Below are 21,090 nucleotides of genomic sequence, written 5' to 3'. Positions count from 1 at the left end.
TTGATGCAATTCGGTTCTGAAAACTTGTTTTATTGTGTTTTAATTTATCGTCCCCCCCTGGTCCTGCTGGTGCATTCTTATCTGATTTCACTGACTTTTTATCATCAATCATAAGAGTGGAAAAGGTTTGAATTCTGGGGGATTTTAATCTACACATTGATAATGATGTTTCTACCCCAGCAGTGGACCTTTTATCTATGACAGAATCTTTTACCTTCATTCAACATGTCTCAGGCCCCACCCACTTGAAAGGTCATACTTTGGACCTGATCTTTTCACTTGGTCTGAAGGTGGAAAACGTGAGTGTTGAGGACGTTCACGTAAGCGATCATAGTGGTGTGTTTTTTGACATGGGGGTCAATCCTGAGCCCCGCCCTCTACCCGTTAAAGTAGAGAGGAGGATCATTACAGAGACAACAGCAGATAGATTCTGTGACAGTTTTGACTCCTCTGTTTTTAATGGCTGCACTGAAATTGATGAACTCCTGCATTGTTTTAACAAGCACTGTACTACTATCCTGGATAAAGTGGGGCCTTTTAAATCTAATACTGCGTCCCTTCAACAGTTTTGTCCTTGGATTAACGACAAGATTGTGAATCTACGGAGATCATGTTGTAAAATCGAGCGCCCGTGGCACTCCTCCAGGCTCGAGGTCCATAGACTCCTTCTAAGGGAACTTAAACAATCTATTAGAGGAGGCTAGATCAAGTTACTTTCACCAGCTGATAGCCTCAAATAAGAGAAATGCTAAAGTGCTCTTTGATACAATTAGTTCTATTGTCTCACCTGCTGTTACCGCTGTCTCTGCACAGTCCATGGATGAATGCAATGACTTTCTGAACTTTTTTATTGACAAGGTTAGGAAAATAAAACAGAATATTGCTTCTCCTCCTTCCTGCAGTCAAGCCTGTGTTGATCCTGCTCTTCATAGTTGGTCTTCTTTTAAGTCAGTCTCCCAAGTGGCTGTCCTATCGACCATAAAAAGCATTAAAGTATCATCCTGTCATCTAGATGTCATCCCAGCTTGACTTTTTAATTAATGTTTTGTAATCAATTGGCCCATTGGTCACTAAAATGTTTAACATTTCTTTTGCTGCTGGTGTATTCCCGTGTTCTCTTAAACATGCTGTTGTGGAACCTAAATTGAAAAAACCTAGCTTGGACCCAAAAGAACTTCAGAACTTTAGGCCAATTTCAAAGATCCCATTCCTGGCTAAAGTTTTAGAAAAGTTAGCCTGTAATCAGCTCACATTATTCTTGGAGGCTAACAACATTTTTGACACTTTCCAGTCTGGTTTCAGAAAGTTCCATTCCACTAAAACAGCACTGCTGAAAGTGTCCAGTGACATCATGATGGCTGCCGACTCTGGTAAACGTTCCGTTTTAGTCCTGTTAGACCTGACGTGTGCGTTCGACACGGTCGATCACGGAATCTTGTTTATGCGACTGCGGGATGTGGTCGGCATGATTTATTTACTCCCTCTTGGCGAGCTGATCCAGCAGTTCAGTGAGGTCTCCTATCACCTGTATGCTGATGACCTTCAGTTGTACTGCTCTTTCAAGTCCTCCGAACTTCAGAGACTGGCTTCTCTCACAAACTGCCTCGCCAAAATAAAGCAATGGCTAAGGGAAAATAGCCTCCAGCTTAACTCCTGTAAAACAGAATCCCTAGTCGATGCTGCGTCTTATTAAGCAGCACCTTGGCGCCCTAAGTAGCTCTGTAAAAGGTAGTCTGAGGAACCATGGAGTAACTTTTGGTGAAGGGATGTGCCTAGAACGGCATTCTAAACAGCTTATTAGGAACTGTTTTTTTCCATTTGAGAAACATCTCTAAGCTGAGACACATGGTCTCTCGTCATGAGCTTGAGATTGTGCATGCGTTTGTTTCCTCACGATTAGACTACTGTAACAGCCTGTTTACATGTCTTAGTAAAAAGGACTTGGCTCGCCTACAAGTAGTCCAAAACTCTGCTGCGCGGCTCCTGACCCGCACCCACAGGACAGCCCATATTACTCCTATTTTAAAATCTCTACATTGGATCCCTGTCATATACAAGATTAATTTTAAAATCCTGGTACTGACGTTCAGGGCTCGCCATGGTCAGGCACTGTGTTATGTCACTGTGCACAAAGTTTGTGTGATGGTACGCCGGTGAAACACCACTATTCTAATCATTTTGTCACTTACCTGGTGAGGCCAGCCCCCTCCGGGGACAGTGGCAGGTAGGGAGTTTGACTGGTGCCATACAACCTACCAAGTCAAGATTGATTGTAGCACATTTTGCAGTTCATGGGACGCTGTCCGCACCTTACCACCGACGCTGTAATTTCCCCACGTTTCCAAACGGTTTGTGCACCAGGCTCTGATGTGCTTGGCACTCGGTCAAAGAGTTTGTCAAACACGGTGCACAGTTCAGCTTCTAAGTACACGACGTGTCACTAGACGTGTGTGGCGGTTGTGCGTTGCGTGGTCCTTCACGTCCTCTCTTTCTTTAAGCCAGGCAGATGTCCCGCCCCCAGCAGCCACAAACTCCACTTTGCGCATTATAGGGATTTTCACAATTTTCCATTCACATAAAACTCGGGGGCTGCACTAATATTAAACTTTCATATCAAAGTCGGGGCCACAAATAATTTTTTTGGCCGCAGTTGGCCCGCGGGCCCCAAGTTTGAGACCCCTGCTCTAAAGCATCTTTAAAGCCTAACTTTGGACTCAATTTAAATTATGGTTAAGAATTGAAGTTAATAAGCTTTATTATATCATAACACGAAGCAGCATCACCCATTGGAGTTTGTACTTCTGCTGATTCACTGACGCCACACAATTGGACTGATTTCCTTTGGTTTAAAATTGAAATGATGTGATTCACTCTGAGATAACTCATCTTAGCACTTCCACTAAAACGCCTGCATTTATTTCATCCTTTACCGAAGCTATAATGTTCCTCTGAAGTGAAATAATATTGAGTTACTTTGTGCAATGCACTAATGGAGGATACCAGACCACCTCCCGCACAGGCGGCGATTAGATTTCCTCAGCACTTAGTCCTCTGTTAGCTGAATTAAATCCAAAGTATGTTTGTGAGAAAGTTTGAAGTGTTTCCAACTTTTTCATGTGGCCTTGTTGGATGAATCTGAACCACTTCAAAAACTCCCGGTCACAGTGACTTTATGTGAATATCCTGGTCATGAAAACCAAAGGCACTATGGGTGAAGTGTTTCAAGGTTAAACTGTGGCTTTGTTATTGGCAGCGCCCCGTCCCGATCCTTCACAGCTGACCTATCACACACTTATCTACCGGTTCACCACTGGCTTTAGTGTGCAGATTAAAAGCAGCGCTCGAAGAGGAATTAGTCCTCATGGATTGTCCTCCTGTGTGTCCAGTTTGCAGAGAAGTTTGCAGAGTACAAAGAGGCGGCGCGGCTCGCCAAAGAGAAGAGTCAAGAGAAGATGGACATGGCCACGTCTCCTTCACAGGTATGCATGGAATGGAAAATGCTTCATCATATGCAAATAGAGAAGTTACAATAAGACACATTGCATGTTTGTTTACATTGCAGATGTCAATGTACATTTCAAAAGAGATTTGACTGTGTGACTGGACGATGTTGTATGTTTTTAAAGAAAAATTCGAGTTTCGATTCGATTTTCAATTTTTTTAATGCACCTAAAAATGACTGCAGACATCAGATATATTGTCAAAAGTGCAATTTTATTGCTGTGAGTGTCCTCAATACTTAAAATGTAAAGAACAATCCCAAAGTAAAAAGTAAATGAGACTCTGTCATTCAACTATTTCAAGCTTTAACCCAGGTTTAAGCAAAAGTGCAACAGCAACTTCACAGTAGCTTCAATTTTCTGATTAAGAAATCACATAGCTACATACAGTATGTGATCACATATAACATTACAATTAAAAAATTAATAAACTCTTCCCTTAGCATCTCAGCATAGTGCAAATAAGACATTAAACATGTCTGTGGCACACATATAGCCTACTCAAAGGGTAAACAATGTAAACAAGGAGGGGGCTGGCTCACAACGGAATGCGAAAAAGTAAAAAAATAAATAAACTTGAATTTGCAAAATAAAAATCGTTTTTATCTACAAATTCAATTAATCGATTAAATCGACTTTTTGCCAAGCCCTAAAACAAACATAGAACACCGACTGTGTAAATGTGTTCATGTTTATATACAGGGGTGCACCTACAGTAAGTAGTCCCCAGGTGCACCCCTGCATCCTCTAAGACAGTGGTTCCTAATCTTTCACAATCCCGTACCCCTTACTCCTCCACTGTAAAAATCATAATAATGTAATGTACAATGTAGCCCTACAGCAGGGATGTCGAACATTTTCAACATTAGTGCTACTCTGCATTTGCATGTTTAAATGGTATAAAAGTATTTATAGTAACGTTACTAAGCTAGCTATCATCTGGACAAATGTACCAGGCGCGACTACAGGCTTGTGTGTTAGCTTTTCTTCTACACATGAGATGTGCAACTGTTATAAACAGTGATTATATCTGATCTGAGGGTCACATGATCAACATTAATGTCAGTATTTAGAATAAGAACCCATCAGTCCATTAATACAAGAAACAACTACAGAAAGTTTGTTTTTGTTGTTTCAAATGGTTTCCTGTAGGGATGTAACGATTCACTCAACTCCCGATACAATTCGATTCTCTCACAATTTATTTTACAAAATGGGACTGTACACAAATGACTGAAAAATATTCCTTTATTTTTTTTTTGGGAAAATACTGTACTATTTTCTTTTTATTTTTCATTGTCAAAAGAATTCCTTGATAAACTATTCGAAACAATACAATTTAACTAAAAATAAAAATTTGAATGAAATAAATAAAGGAATGATACAAATGAAGAAGAAGCCTATTAATTTAAATTCTGATTCTATAGTAAACAATGCAAAACTGCATAAGTGTTCTTTTTCTTTTTAAAAGTGCAACTGAAAATGTATTTTGTGCCTTAACAATTGGACTTTAAAAAATAAAAACAGTCATTTAATTGTGATTACGTCATATATTTGTTTGGACCAGCAGAGGGCGCTGGTAACCCAATGGTCGGTTGACATGCAGAAATTCTTGCAGTGAAGAAGAGATGGTATGCGCTAGTAGACAGAGCTAATAGAAAAACGTGACTCTTACAGATATTCACGTAATATTACAGATATTCTTTCGGTGCTAAAGGGATAAGGAATCATTTATGAACATGTTTAAGAGTAGAAGGCAGCCAGAAAGAAAGTAGTAGCAGATTCCGCCCGCCGCCAACACTTCCAGACAAGTGAAGGAAATACAGCGCCCTCTGCTGTTTAAAAAAAGTACTGCGATTCAATTTTCACAGTATCGATGTGAACCGTGATACTTGTGAATCGATTTTTAACTGCCTTACGATTATTCGTTACATCCCTAGTTTCCTGTCATTTTTGTTATTTTGTGTATTTTTGTTGTTCTTGTGTACATTTATTGATAATTTCTGTTTTATTATTGTCCTTTTTTTCTGCAATTTTGTGTATTGAGTATTTTTGTTGGTTAGGTGCGCGTACACATAAAAGGGGTGGAGACTGGACTGAGGTTGCCCATGTCTGTTCCACACCTTTATGTATCCTATGAAATGTAGAGTGCCCATTCATTGGTTCATTCATCACATTTGGAAAAGGCCTTACTAGTTGCTAAAAGTGAATACTGTAGTTACTATAAGTGAATATTCACGCAGAAGTCCAGCGGCTCTTTTACTGATGCTACTGACACTCAAAGTGTTTTTGCTCAGGCTTTAGGTATCACCTAGAGGCCCTCAGTCCTGTCGAGGCAACGTTAAATCACCACTTGATATGCTGATAGAATACATTTTCTGTGTATGTGTTGCTGAACATCATTAGCTCCAACATTGGGTATTTGTTTATGAGACAGATCTCATGATAAAGTGTTTTAAAGTTTGTCTCTGTGAGAAAATGAGCTTCTTTAAGGGAGAAGTCTCTAGAGAAATCTGTTTTTTAATCCAGGAGCTGTTAAGGCGTTCATTACAGAGGCTCAGAGAACCCCCCCCCCCCCCACCCCCTTGTGCTGTACTCTATTACCTGGACTTCTTCTTTCCATGTGAGGAGGAGTTTTAATGAAGCCAAGAGGACAGCTTCTCACTCACTGGGGGCAGTAAAACTACACCAAGGCCTTTATGATAGGATGCGTGTGCTGGGTTTCAGCGCTGACAGCTACTGTTTTACCCACACTAGTACAGTGCCCGTCGGAAGTATGCATTCATGTGGGAGCATAAGTACAGTTGTCAATTATGGCCAAATGAGAATATATTTGAAGGTTGGATGTACAAAGAGGTGTACATACTCTGTACTCTGTAGTGTTATAAAGGGGTTTATTTGCAGGTGCAAAGTAAAATAGTGTGTGATTTCTCAGGTTTAATTTTATGGGACATGTGCATGATAAATGTGTTTTTTTTTTTGATGTGTTTTTCTGTGATGTATGTTTTTTGGAGTCATTATGCATATTTTTTTTTAATATCTTTCTGTTGTCTTTTTGGGAATTTTTGTATAATTATTGTTTTTTTTGTTGCCATTGTAGTGATTCTGGAGTCATTTTGTGTATTTTTGGGTTTTTTTTGCTGTAGTTTTGTGCATTTCTGTTGTCATTTTAGTGTATTCTGAGTCATTTTCATGTTTTTGTTGTCGTTCGGTGTATTTTTCTGTAATGGATGTTTTTTGGAGTCGTGTATTTTTGTATCTCTGTTGTTTTTTATAGTCTTTTGTTGCCATTGTAGTGTAATAGAGTTGTCATTTATGGCCAAATGAGTATGTGTTTTGAAGGTTAGATGTACAAAGAAGTGTACATACTCTGTTACTGTTATGAAGGGGTTTATTTGTGGGTGCAAAGTAAAATAGTGTGTGTGATTTACCTGGTTTAATTCTATGGGACATGTGCATGATAAATGTGTTTGTTTTTTTACTCATTTTTAAATTTTTTTCGTTTGGTGTATTTTTCTGTCATGGATGTTTTTTTTTTGAGTCATTGTATTTTTGTGCATTTTTTTCTGTAATTATAGTTTTTTTGTTGCCATTGTAGTGTAATACTGGAGTCATTTTGTGCATTTCTGTTGTCATTTGGTGTATAAATATTTATTTTTTTGTGTATTTTGAGTCATTTTCATATTTTTTGTTGTTTAGTGTATTTTTCTGTACTTTTTTTTATTGGAGTCATTTTGTGTGTTTTTGTAGAATTTTGGCATATTTTTGGGAATTTCTGTTGTTGTTTTCTGTACTCTATGTATAAATATTGTTTATTTTTTTGTTTCATTTTACTCATTTAGTATATTTTTTATTATAAATACTGTGTGTGTGTGTGTGTGTGTGTGTGTGTGTGTGTGTGTGTGTGTGTGTGTGTGTGTGTGTGTGTGTGTGTGTGTGTACCTCTATCTCCTCCGTGCGTTACCTCTCTCACACGTGCGTGCACATTATGCTCATAATCCGTCTGGTTGTTGATAGATTTAAAAAAAAAAAGAGAGAGAGAGACCCGAAAGTACCACGAAAAATGAACGTTTTGCAACACAACTCTCTCTCTTGCGCAGAACAAACGTTAATCATAGTGAAGCCGTGTTGTGGAGCCACAAAATCGTTACATTCCTCTGTCTTAAGAACCAGATAGTTTGGTCGGCTCTCTCACTCATGTGTTTACAGTCTGTGTCTGCTTGGCTGTGTGCGCAGCGATTGGCTCTGGCCGCACACGTGACTTTTGCTCGTGTGAGGAGCTGTGTAGTGAAATAGATATAGATGGTGCGCTAGCGCCCCCCTCACACCCTGAGGTCAAAAGTTGAATAGGTTTCATTTCGGGGCCGCCCAGAAGTGAAATAAAATTAAAATAAACATTTTGAAATGACCAAATTACTCCAAAATAACAGATACATACACTCGGGGTATTTGGAACCCGCTGACCAAGTTTCAGGTTGAACTCGCACCGCGTAGGAGAGATATTTGCTCCACACGTACGCACGCACGCACACACACAGACGTCCCTTGCTTTTTAGTTAGATGCCCAACGCCTTTTTTCTAAATGAATAAAGAGTAAGCATGATGGGAACCACAGGGCAACATACAGTTCGTTGTGCTGGTCCCAGCAGACCGAGTTACAGGGTGAAATACATGATTAAACTAATGTATGTGGAGCACAGTATGCCATCATTTCTCTCTATTTCCCTCTGATTGTCTATTAGTGACACACAGGCAGAGTCTCTGCGATGCAGCACGCACTCAATCCTGTCAGCTTTGTTTGTTTGAGGGGAATGCTGCAGCTAACGGAAGGTGTTTTTAAAGGTTTTAGCAGATTCCTCGATCACATTAGATTCAGGCTTATAGCTTTATTACAGTTTTTCCCATTGCTTGAACATGTTTTGCAAAATTTGGCTCATTGTGTCAAAACTCTAAACACAAGCAAATAAGACACAACACTGGGAAAAATAAAGCATTCACATCTATGTCAAATATAAACTCTGCTATCATCACCTAACAATCCTTTATCAAAATGTCACTGTGGTGACAAAATGATAGCCACTTCTATCATAAGAATACACGTTTAAATGAGCAGCAACACACTAGTGTACTTTATATAAAACACTGCAGTCTTTAGTTTTCACTGTTTTTATTCAGTTCCACAGAAGGCTAGTTTTCACATCGAACAAAAAACAAAATACTCAATTCAAAATCATTACAGTAATGTATTTTACAGTCCAGTGAATTCAGTTAAAGCAGAAATCAAACAAAAATTTAAAACAAATTACAGTAATACAGTAATACACTACTGTAAACAAATAAACACAATTGTGAACGTGGGCTTTTGGATCCATCCGTCTCATCAACATCTCAAGCCATGTTTTATCTCGTTAAGCATTGGTAAAATATCCACTCCCTGCAGAAGAAGCATAGAGGCATTATATATTCACTATACAGAGTCCAGTATAGGATTCAGAAATGGCGAGTAATAAGGCAAGTACACAACTTCATATTGGTCATGGTTGGTGAACCAGTTCTGGACCAGAGCAGCCCAATGGAAACCAACATTATCCCAGACAACAACAAACCTGGGCTGCTCTGGTCTATCCTGTACGACTGCATCATGAAGTGTGGTAACGTGATATGGTACAGTTCTGTAAATACTCTAGATACAGTCTGAGTAGAGTAGAGAGTTGAAGACATACCTGTTTTCCAGTGGGAATGTCATTATGGATGAAACTGGGAACCGGTTTAGATTTGGGTGGACTCTCTGCCCAGCTGAGACAGTGGTTTATGACATGATCCACCAAAGTTTCTCTGATGTCATCTGAAATATTTGTCCTTGAATGGCCTCTTCAACCACGTCCTCCTCTCTGTCTCTCTATCTTCCTCTACCTCTGCCTGCCTCCATGTGTGCAAAGTTCTCAAAATGGCTAAACTGAGGCCTTTTTGTAGCTGAATGATTGTTGTTCAATTTTGTCCGTGAGTCTTTTCAGGTGTGTGTTTAAGTATTTTCAAGTACCCAATGTGTGTGTTGTGGTTTGAATAGATGTGTTTCTCCAATGGTACCCTGAGATTTCCTTTTTGAACTAAGTGTCTTATGTATGAAATAGTGCGTAGTGTGCAGGAGCAAGTGTGTTACAGAACGGCAACTAAAGTGCAAAGCAGGTATGGTTACACTGTGTTTAAGGTATAGTAACAACAGCTTCAAGTTATTTTACTTTGGTTTAAGCATGTGTCTGTGTCTCGAGCAATAGGTGAAAAACTGTAATGTTCTGTGAGAGGGAAATATTTTTAAAATAAAAAAATAAACCCAGAGAGCAGAGATGGCAAACTGTTATCACAACAGGGCCACAAACATGTTATTATATCTGATTTGAGGGTCACATGATTAACGTTGATGTCAACATCTATAAAAGCAAGGAATCTTTGTCTGTCTGTGTGTCTGTCTGTGGCTCAAGTATATCAGGTGTTTAGAGACAGACAGAGCTCATACTTGCTACATAGCTGCAGCTTGGTTCAAAGCTGTGCGACATTGCATTTGTTTGGACTGTAATGCTACAGTTAATGACTAATTTCATAACATTATCTACCGTGAGCGAAGCAGAGCCACTAGTGTCACGTGTGCGTCCAGAGCCAATCACTGCACAGCTCTGCTCTGGTGCGTGCCAGAGCCAATCACTGCACAGCTCTGCTCTGGTGCTTGCTAGGAGCCAATCACTGCACAGCTCTGCTCTGGTGCGTGCCAGAGCCAATCACAGTGGCGAGCTAGAGTCAATAGAGCCAATCGCTGAAGAGCTCGAGTGCTATGTGAGCACACAGCCAAGCATACACGGACCACTGATATACTTTGCATTGTTTTATCATCTCATTTACATCGAAGAGTTGTTTGCTTTACATGACTCAGCTTTATTTCACTCACATTTGTGCACAAACGTGAAAACCTATGTGCTAAAGGCAAAAATGTTGACCGATTGGAGCGAAGCGGCTAAGCGCCGACTTCTTCCCGAGTCTACCGGCCTCGGACAGCGTCTGCTGTTAGTGTCTGTGTGTGTGTGTGTGTGTGTGTGCACGTTTTGTTTATTCAGTCCGAGCACGTTAAAAGAGAGTGACCTGGTGCGGAGCGATGCACTCCCGTTTACTTTCACTTTCACAGCGGACACTTCTGTCCGTTTCAGGACACAGAAGCACATGTGTGTGTGTGTGTATCCCACCTCCACTGTCCACCTGTCAATATAGACCAGGGGTCTGCAACCTGCGGCTCTGGAGCCTCATGTGGCTCTTTGAGTCCTTTGCCATGGCTCCATATAGCTTTAAAAAAATACTGAAATAAAGAGTTATTTTCTTACAGAGGCTATTAATGATTAATGACAAATAAAATCATGATATAACAATTTGTTAACTTAAAAATAAATCACGTTGTGCACCTTCCTGCTTCATCTCCTGCAACATCTACAGACCATCAACTTTCCTGCACCTGTGGTAAACCTTAAGTTTTAAATCCCTGGTAAGATAATTAAACCAACAAAAACACTATTCTGGAAGAAAACAGAGATTTTAATTGTGTGGGAACAGATTCTTTTAACTACCAATGTGCCGGTTAAATATGCATGCTTCATGTGTGGCAAGAAATTAGCAATTAGCATGTGTTGACCACATGATCATGCATTAATACATTAAATACATTAACATAAAAAATGTTATTTATATAAATTGTGTTCATGTAAACTGAAATTCGTAAGAATTTGAAGATGCAAGACACGGTTTTGTTATTTTTTTATGTCAATTCATTTTATTTTATTTTAAACTGCTTTTAAGTTGCCAATTACTTGATCAATATAAATCAAATCAAATTAAATAAAACATTATTCTATATAATTTTAACTGTATAGAATTTAATACACTGTATTGTATACATTAAGGCGGTATATTTCCGGCTCCAGGAGGACTTTATTCGGGGTGAGATGAGGTTAAATGGCTCCTTTGAGAGTAAAGGTTGCAGACCCCTGATATAGACTATAACATTTATTTTGCCATTTATGCAAAATGGCATACACAGCTTATAAACGATCTGCTCAGCTCACATACACTCTGTCTCTCTGCTTATGGTGGAGTGATGACTGGGACATTCATTCACAGTTAAAGACACACACACACACACACACACACACACACACACACACTTACTTTGCACCCGCAAATAAACCCCTTTATAACACTAGAGTACAGTATGTACACCTATTTGTCCATCCAACCTTCAACTCATTTGGCCATAATTGACAACTCTACTTAAGCTCCCACATGAATGAATGAATGAATAGTTTTATTTGTCATTGCACAGGTTACAGAGCAACAAAATTTCATTTCAGTTTCATCCCGCCCAAGAAAAACATGAAAAGACAGTATTCTAATTTTTTGAAATCCTGTTTTCGTGGGTTTTATGAGCTGGAAGACCAAATTATGTAAAAATAAACAAATAAATACTTGGAAACATTTAAATTGTGGGCCCTGAATCTATAATCTATGAACGTTTAACTTTTTGAATGAAATTAAGGAAATTAAACAACTTTTCCATGATATTAAAATTTTTCGGAAAGGGTCTGTAGTTTGAATAATGACCAATCGGAGCATGAACAAAGGAAACAATAAGGGCTTTGTGTGTTTTTTCAAGTCCAACAGATGAACTGAGCGTGCTTGTCTCTGGTTTCTCACCTCAGGAGTCTCCAGGAGGGGAACTGTCCTCGCCCCTGACCCCCGTGACTCCGCCCATGGAAGCCCTCAACGGCACGGATGAAATCTGCGACACGACTCCAAATTCAGGCAGCCGCCCTGAGCCGTCACAGAACGCACTGGCTTTTGCACACAGGTACGCTGACATGTTAAAGGTTTAACAAACAAAGTGAATAAAGTTGTATTGCATTGACCAAGGGATTCATTTCTACGATGTATAACATGCAATAACACAATGAAACAGTTTATAAGGTGATGATGAGGATTGGCTGATTCTCAGACTTGCAGATGTAAAGATTTTTTTTCCACTTGTGCTTGGTGTCAAACTAGTAATACGTGAATAAAAGTGTCTGACCACATTTTTTGATCAACATCTCGATAAGAACTTGTTCGGAGCAGTTTCTCGCTTAAATAAATACTTTGTTCTCCTTGCACTTTGAGCAGCCAAGTGGGCAACTTTTACTACAGCAGGGCCAAAAAAAGTGATTGTATCTAATCTGAGGGTCACATGATCAACATTCTTGTCAGTATTTAGAATGAGGACCAACCTGAGCGTTAACACAGGAAACAGCAAAGAGTTTTGTTTGTTTTTGTGGTCATTTTGTGTAATTATCTGAAGTTATATTGTTGATGAGTTTGTTTTTGGTATTTTTTGCCGTTGTTTTGTGTAATTTTCTGTCATTTTGTTTAATTATGTTGGCATTTTCATTGTCTTTGGGATCATTTTGTATACGTGTTGTTGTGTTATGGGTTTTTCTCGTCTTTGTGTGTGTTTAGGTGGATGCTTTGTGTGTTTTTGTCATCATTTTGTCTGTTTTATGAGTATATTTGCTATTTTCTTTGAGTTATTATTAATACTTTGTGTCCTTTTGTTGACAATTTGTGTATTTTGGAGTAATTTTGTGTTTATGTGATTGCTTTGTGTGTCTTTGTCATCATTTTGTGTATGTTTGCTGTTTTGCTGTTATTTTTCTGTCATTCTGTGTAATTACGTTGGCATTTTCTGTCTTTGGAGTCATTGTGTATGTGTTATGAGTCATTTTATGTACATTTGGTATTTTATTTTTTATTTTTGTTAGTACTTTGTGTACTGTTGTTGACATTTTGTGCATTTTAGAGTCTTTTTTATGTGATTAGGTGGTTGCTTTGTGTGTTTTTGTTGTCATTTTGTGTGTTTTATGAGTCACTTTCTGAACATTTGTTATTTTCTTTGTCTTATTGTTAATACTTTGTGTACTTTTGTTGACATTTTGTGCATGTTGGAGTCTTTTTTGTTTACGTGGTTGCTTTTTGTGTCTTTGTTGTTATTTTATGTTTTTTTGCTGTTTTGCTGTTGGCATTTTCTGTGTCTTTGGAGTCATTTTGTATGTGTTATGAGTCATTTTCTGTACATTTGGCATCCTCTTTGTATTTTTGCGAATAATTTGTGTACTTTTGTTAAAATTATGTGCATTTTGGAGTAGTTTTGTGTGTTTAGGTTGTTGCTTTGTGTGTCTTTGCTGCCATTTAGTGTGTTTTATGAGTAATTTCCTGTATATTTGGAGTTATTGTTAATACTTTGTGTATCTTTGTTGACATTTTGTGCAATTTGGAGTCATTTTGTATATTTTATGATTTTTATATTTTTTTTATAGATATTGGGTATTTTCTTTGTTGCATTGTTAATACTTTCTGTACTGTTGTTGACATTTTGTGCATTTTGGAGTCTTTTTTGTGTGTTGAGGTGGTTGCTTTGTTGTGTGTTTTTGTTGTCATTTTGTGTGTTTTATGAGTCACTTTCTGTAATTTGTTATTTTCTTTGAGTTATTGCTAATACTTTGTGTACTTTTGTTGACAAATCTGTGGATTTGGGAGTAGTTTTGGGTGTTTTATGAGTCATTTTCTGTATATTTGGTATTTTCTTTGTCTTACACTTTGTGTACTTTTGTTGACATTTTGTGCATGCTGGAGTCTTTTTTGTGTGTTTATGTGGTTTCTTTGTGTGTCTTTGTTGTAGTTTTTTGTGTGTTTTTGTTACTCTGTGTACTTTCATGCATTTTGCTGTCATTTTGCGTGTTTTTGGAGTTATTTTGGGTATTATGTCGTGCTCCAAATTCCTTCCAACTTCTTCAATTACAGTCCTTTAAGGATTTGTTTTGGGGGTATGTCTAAACATAGACTGAGGGCTGTCAGGTGCCCATATCTGCTGTAAGTGATCCAAAGCCCTGTGTGTGTGTAGAGGGACACTGATGTAAGGCCTTCCAGGACCAGGATTGGTCAACACAACACTTATGTTCCTTCTCAAACTGAAATAAATCTGCCTGAAGGCATCAGTGCAGCATTTTCTGCTCCTCTGACTTCACGCCCTGTTAATGTCTCATGTCAGCGATGCCCAACGCTCCCTCTATTCACCGCTGCTCTTTCGTGTTTCTCTCCTCCAGGGAACAGTTTAAGACATGTCGGGTCTGCTCTTTCTAATAGGGATGTCAGTACGACTGCGGCGACAAAACCCACGCCACGTAAAAGAAAGACAGATGAAAACGTACTGAGAGGAAAATGCTCTGACAGTAGTTGCCTGATGGCTGTGTACATGTGTACTTGTATAGGGCATCACTAACTGCCTGTTGGAGTGTTGGAGTTCATCAGTTAATGTCTCGTATTCGTGAGGCATAGGGATTGTTCCGCTTACGTCCGCTCACTGACCGAGCAATGCATGCTGGGTTATTATCAGAGTTTCCTGTTATCACTGCAATAATAATGGGTTTCTCCCTCCCTGTTGGTGTCACCTCTATGCATGCATGCTTCCTTCTCTCGTGTGCACTGTGGACTGTGTAACATGTACAATGTTCCCTGTAACTCTGTTCTCTGTGTAAATTGGCTTCATCTCCAAAAAAAAAGGTGCAGATGAAGCATTTATGTAAGTCTTATGTAATGCATCGAGGGTAGTGGGAGGCATGGAAGGAGCGAGACAGACAGATGGACAGACGTGCGTGCGTGAAAGTAGCTAAAATGTTCTCTGTGCTGCTGATCCCACTTTTTACTTGTAATATCTCTGTAAGATTTATTCCTCTGGTTGCAATTAATATTTATTAAAGATATCAATCAATCCCTTAACGCATTATCGTTCATTTTTGTTTCCTCGGTCGTTTTGGGAGCGATTAAAAGTCATTCGGATCTGTTAGAAAATGCTGTAAAGTGAAAGAAGTATTTACTCAGGAATTCTACACAGGGAAGTGTGTGTGTGTGTGTGTGTGTGTGTGTGTGCGTGTGTGTGTGTGTGTGTGTGAGGCTCGTGCACGTGAGAGGACACCCACTGCCTGCCTGCTGCTGATGGATCTATAAATGCTGCATGCGTAGGAGAGCAGATCCGCTCGGGAGCGTTGGCTACGGCCATCCTAGTCCTCACAGCACAGGCAGCGTTTCGTCCTCCTTCCTAAGAATTCATGTAGCTTTAGTGTGTAAACCTCCTCTGCCTTTGTCATACCTGCTTTTCACATGCGTTCATGGCGTTTACGCTGGTGGGAAGGCAGCTCCCGAATGTGTGGGTGCAGAGCGAGGATGGGATGGGGTGGGGGGTGGGGTCAGATTTAGATTCAGATTCACTCTGATTGGCTCCTATCACCAGGATTGTTGTGAGGACTTTGTGCGTTGTGTTAGAGTGTGTAGGCGTTTCTGAGTGTGTGTGCTGCCTCGTTCTTTCTGTGCTGCCATGGCAACGGCTCAGCCTCCCCCTGCTCCTTCAGTATCTGCGTGAGGATGAAGTACCGTATATACTTTTTTACTCCTCTGCTCTTTCTATTTCTTCTATATTCTATATTTTGTTTTCTTTCGTTTTTTGTGTTTTTGGAGTCATTTTGCATATTTTTGTTTTCATTTTGTGTATTTTTTTCTCATTTTTTTGCAGTCATTTTGTATATTTTTCTTTTTTATGTAGACATTTTGATATTTTGAGTTTGAATTTTTCTGTTGAGTCATTTTGCCTGTTTTTATCATAATGATGTGTTATTTGAGTCATTTTGTGTTTTTGTTGTAGTTGTTTTATATGTTTATTTTTTGTGTCGGACAATTTGCTGTATTATTATATTTGTATGTTTATCTTTTTTGTATTTGTATTCCTGTAGTTGCCTTGTGTGTTTTTGGAGTCGTTTTGCATATTTTAGTTTTCACTCTGCTCCACCACGCTGTGATTTTTACGCTCACCAACACAAGAGGGCTCCTTGGGTTTTTAATTCATAGTGTGTGTGTCTGTGTGCGTGTGTGTGTGTGTGTGTGTGTGTGTGTGTGTGAAAGGAAAATCATTCAAACACTTAAAAACAGAGTGGTAACGATTTATTTCAAGGTGAGCATAAAAAAGGAGGTCAGGGTGTACAAGTGACTTCCGAACAACAACTTTCCAAACTTGTTGGATCACAGCGTAGTTACAGTTTGTAGTTTATAGTCAACGTGAGAATGTAAACGTTCATTCAAAACCGATGCTAAAGAGATGGCAGCTTAGTTTTAAGGCGATACAGAGAGAAAAAACCTTACAATAGCTGTGTGACGGCAAAATAAAAGTCATGAACAGAATGTTATCCATTAACATTGTAAACATAAACACAGTGTGAGCAGCAGCTAACTTACCCTCAGTGTGTCACACACAGAAGATGTCCTCAGATCAGGTGAATGGGTGGAAGCTCCTAGATTGTCAAACGCGCTCTGTATCCTCTCGCTCCGACGCTCGCTTTGCTGTCTCTGACCATCTCTGACCATCTCTTTCTGTCTCTGAGGGTCTCTTTCTGTCTATTTCTGTCTTTGAGGGTCTCTTTCTATCTATTTCTGTCTCTGAGGGTCTCTTTCTGTCTATTTCTGTCTCTGAGGGTCTCTTTCTGTCTATTTCTGTCTTTGAGGGTCTCTTTCTATCTTTTTCTGACTCTGTCTTTGAGGGTCTCTTTCTGTTTCTGCCTCTAATCATCTCTGACCATCTCTGAGCGTCTCCGTCTTCTCATCTTGACGTCTGTGCAGTTCTCGTGCTCTGCAGGCTACTGTGTGGGGTTCATCCATTGCCTTGGTGACAGCACGGCTCTATTTGCATGCACATTTGTGTGTGTGTGTGTGTGTGTGTGTGTGTAGGATGAAGTGTTGTCACCCTCCTCTGCGTCACACACATACCAACACACTCACAGAGGGGGTGGCTGTTGTGTAAGAAGTGAAGGAGAACACGGAGGATGTGATTTGTGCTTGTTCTTCTTCTTCTTCTTCTTCTTCTTCTTCTTCTTCTTCTTCTTCTTCTTCTTCTTCTTCTTCTTCTTCTCCACTTTGACTGTACGCAGAGTGGGTGTGATGATAGCGCAGCAGATGTGAGCTGTGTGTCCGTGTGACATCAGGGGGCGGAGGAAGGAGGAAGGAAGAGATTTGTGTGTGTGTGTGTGTGTGTGTGTGTGACGTGGACGCAGAGGCTTTGTTTGGCTCAGGTGAAAGTTTACGGATGTGTGAGACAAGGAGTGAGCGTTAGGTAAACCTAAACCCGACGGATTCAAACTCGCTTCTTTACACTTGAAAAATGTTCTCCACACGTTAACGTGTGATGATGATTCTTGGACCTCACGGAGATGATCTGAGAGTTTAATCTGAGATTTAATATTTAAAAATTTGTGTTTGAATAATAATAAGGATAATGATACTACTACTACTACTACTCATAATAATAAATAATAATAATAATAATAATAATAATAATTTTAATTTTAATAAACATTTTTCATGTTTTGTCATATTTGTCATTACGTGCAATTTTTGTTGTTGTTTTGTATAGTTCTCTTTTTTCTGTAGTATATTTTTATATTTTGCTGTATTATACTTTATGTAGATATTTTGTGTTTTATTTTGGGGGATTTTGTAGTTATTTTGTGTGTTTTTTGATTAATTTTGCATATTTTTGTTTTCAGTTTATGTATTTTTCTGTCAATTTGTCTGTGTTTAGTGTCGTTTTGTATATTTCCCTTTTTGTGTAGTAGATTTTTACATTTTGCTATATTATACTTTTATGTGTATTTGTTTTTTTTTTTTGTGTTTTTGGAGTCATTTTGCATATTTTTGCTACTGTTTTGTATATTTTTCTGTCATTTTATCTGTTTTTAGTGTTATTTTGTATATTTCCCTTTTTTGTGCTGTGTATTTGTATGTTTTGCTCTATTGTATTTTATGTAGATATTTAGTGTTTTTATTTTTGTAGTAATCATGTCTGTTTTAAGAGTAATTTTGCATATTGTTGTTTTCATTTTGTATATTTCTCTGTCGTTTTTGTGTGTATTTGGTGTCATTTTGTATAATTGTTTTAAGAACCACAGGTTACCCATGTCTGGGATGTAATAAAGGATGCGGTCACAGTCACACACCCTATGTGGATGGTTCTTGTATTCATTTGATATGTTTTCCTTGTGTTCTGCAGCCCGGCCATGACTAAACACTGGGAGGCTGAGCTGGAGGCGCTGAAGGGGAACAATGCCAAGCTAACAGCGGCTCTGCTGGAGTCCACAGCCAACGTCAAACAGTGGAAGCAGCAACTGGCCGCCTACCAGGAGGAGGCTGAGAGATTACATAAACGAGTGAGTGAGGAGAGCACAGCGATGCTGCTTTGTGTGATTTCATCCTTTTTATCACATGGGAGACATCTTTTGAAACGAGAGGCTCTGAAGTGCACATCAAAAGAAAGGGAGAGGGAGGACGAGCCTGGAAACTTTCAATGTTGTGCCCATCTCTCCTCCATGGATGTGACTCCTGTTAAATGATGTGTTTGTAGGTGACGGAGCTGGAGTGCCAAAGTAACCAATCGCCTGTAATAAAGTGCCAGAAGACTGAACTCAATCAAACCATAGAAGAACTAGAGGCTACACTAAGAGACAAAGAGGAGGTGTGTGCAATATACTGGTTTATCAGAGCAGACATACACACACACATGGGTCACATGATCAACATTCACGTCAGCATGGAAAATAATGACAAACCAGGAAACAAAAAGGAAAAGGCAACAAGTTTGTGTGTTTCTGTTGTTGTTTGGTCAATTTTTTATGTCATTTCTGGATATTTTTGTGTAATTTGTTTTAGTTTTGTGTATTTTTGTTGTATTATTTATGTTTTTGTTTCATTAGTATTTTGTCACTTACTTTACTTTTTACAAGTTTTCTGTAAAATTTGTGTATTTTTGTTGTTGGTTTGTGTGATCATGTCATTTTCAACAAATTTTGTGTATTATCGCTGTAATTTTGTATATTTTTTAAATAATTTAGTTTTTTGTTTTGTGCATTTTTTTGTAATGTGTATTCTTTACTCATTTTGGTGTCTTTGTTGTTGTTTTGTGAACATTTTGTGTGTTCTTGTTGTCATTTGTTGTGGTTAAAAAGTCATTTTATGAATTTCGTTCTAATTTTGTATATTTTTCACTCATTTTGTGTGTTTTTGTTTTGTATGTTTTCGTTGTTTTGTGTAATTTTGATGTGTTTTGTCAATTTTTCCCACTAATTTGGCGTATTTTGTTGTAATTTCAATATTTTTTCCACTCATGTTGTGTGTTTTTGTTGTTCTTTCGCGAACGTTTGCGTGTTCCTGTTGTCATTTGTTGCGAGAAAAAGGAGCGCGGCTCCGAGTTGGCTCTGTCGCTGGTGGGCGGTGCTTCGCTTCAAACGAGCATATGAAGCAAATGGGGACGTTTCGTGTGGCAGACGCGTCCGATATTATCAGAGGGTTCCCGGTTCAAGCCTCACCTGGGCTATCACTGTGGGATGTTGAGCAAGTCCCTTAACCCCGAACAGCTCCCCAGGCGCCGCAAAATGGCTGCCAACCGTTCCCCAAGGAATGGTTAGTGAATTTCTCCATTGTGAGATAATAAAGTATACAAAAAAAAAAAAAAAAAAAAAGACGCATTCGGTGTGAACGCAGCATTAGAGAGCGAGCTGTCCAATAAAAGGGGGTTCATTGTGTGGATCTGATGTGACGCTGACAGGAGAGACAATATTTAGACATTGATGCATCTTTTCATTTACCAATGACATCCTATAGAAAATATAGAGATTTTTATTTGATGGACTGATAAATTAAAATAAGTAAATAATTCAGCTGATAAAGCCTGTGTGCGTCAGGCGGTTTCCGACTCATAACTTCATTCATTCATGTATTCCGGGGTGATGCAAAAAACCTCAGTCCTGTAAGATAAAATAAAAATATAAATATATTCCACCTCATAATTTAGGCTGATCTGCATGAACGCAGCGTCAGAGCTACAGACAAGGTCAAGTGAAAGTGAAACTGATCAGTGTCGGTTTATTCTCAATAATTTAAGCATTAACACTCATTAATTCCTGCTTTTACTGCAGCGACAGTGTTGTTTTTTTATCTGAATTATGGATTTTAATTCTTCATATTTTTAAAGAATTATTCCTCAATTGTGACATGAATTGCTCTACAGTTTCTCAGTGATTGTGATTGGTCTGACGCTGTAATCTCCTCCTGTGTCACAAGAGCGCGCCTGTAGCCAGGTTGAAATCAACTTGCTTAACTTAGCGTGTTGTGATCGAGAGTCGTAGGACAGCTTAGGTCTGACGGAGAACGTTAGGTTTGGTGAAGCCCACTAACGGAGATAAATCCAGGATATCATTATCTACTGTAGCTTCGTAGTATAGGCTCTTTGTGTATTTCTTTGTGACATAGTATGTTTTCCAGATTGATTTTGTGTATTTTTTAATGTGAGGATTGTTGTGATGTCACACACGCCGTTGATGTCCTCAGGAAATGGAGAAGTTGAAAGAAGAGCTTGAAAACATGAACGACCTGATGGAGCAGAAGGACACGCTCACACAGAAGCTGGAGGTCAGTGAATGCAACGTTCACA

At 38.9% G+C, this 21,090-nt stretch overlaps 1 protein-coding gene across 4 annotated transcripts in view; it reads left to right on the top strand.

Annotated features, from left to right (window-relative positions):
• The window catches only part of homer1b (homer scaffold protein 1b), a 68,260-nt gene that overhangs the window by 42,964 nt on the left and 4,206 nt on the right, over positions 1–21,090 (top strand). For all 4 annotated transcript variants that reach the window (XM_028456619.1, XM_028456620.1, XM_028456617.1 and 1 more), the window contains 5 exons: positions 3,387–3,479; positions 12,236–12,384; positions 18,655–18,811; positions 19,006–19,116; positions 20,988–21,068. In XM_028456619.1, the coding sequence (XP_028312420.1) occupies positions 3,387–3,479; positions 12,236–12,384; positions 18,655–18,811; positions 19,006–19,116; positions 20,988–21,068 (591 nt within the window). The remainder of the gene's footprint in view (positions 1–3,386; positions 3,480–12,235; positions 12,385–18,654; positions 18,812–19,005; positions 19,117–20,987; positions 21,069–21,090) is intronic.

The sequence above is a fragment of the Gouania willdenowi genome, chromosome 9 (assembly GCF_900634775.1).
Source record: "Gouania willdenowi chromosome 9, fGouWil2.1, whole genome shotgun sequence".
Taxonomy (NCBI): domain Eukaryota; kingdom Metazoa; phylum Chordata; class Actinopteri; order Blenniiformes; family Gobiesocidae; genus Gouania; species Gouania willdenowi.
Note: the sequence above shows the minus strand (reverse complement) of the source record. Positions and strands in the feature narration are given on the sequence as shown.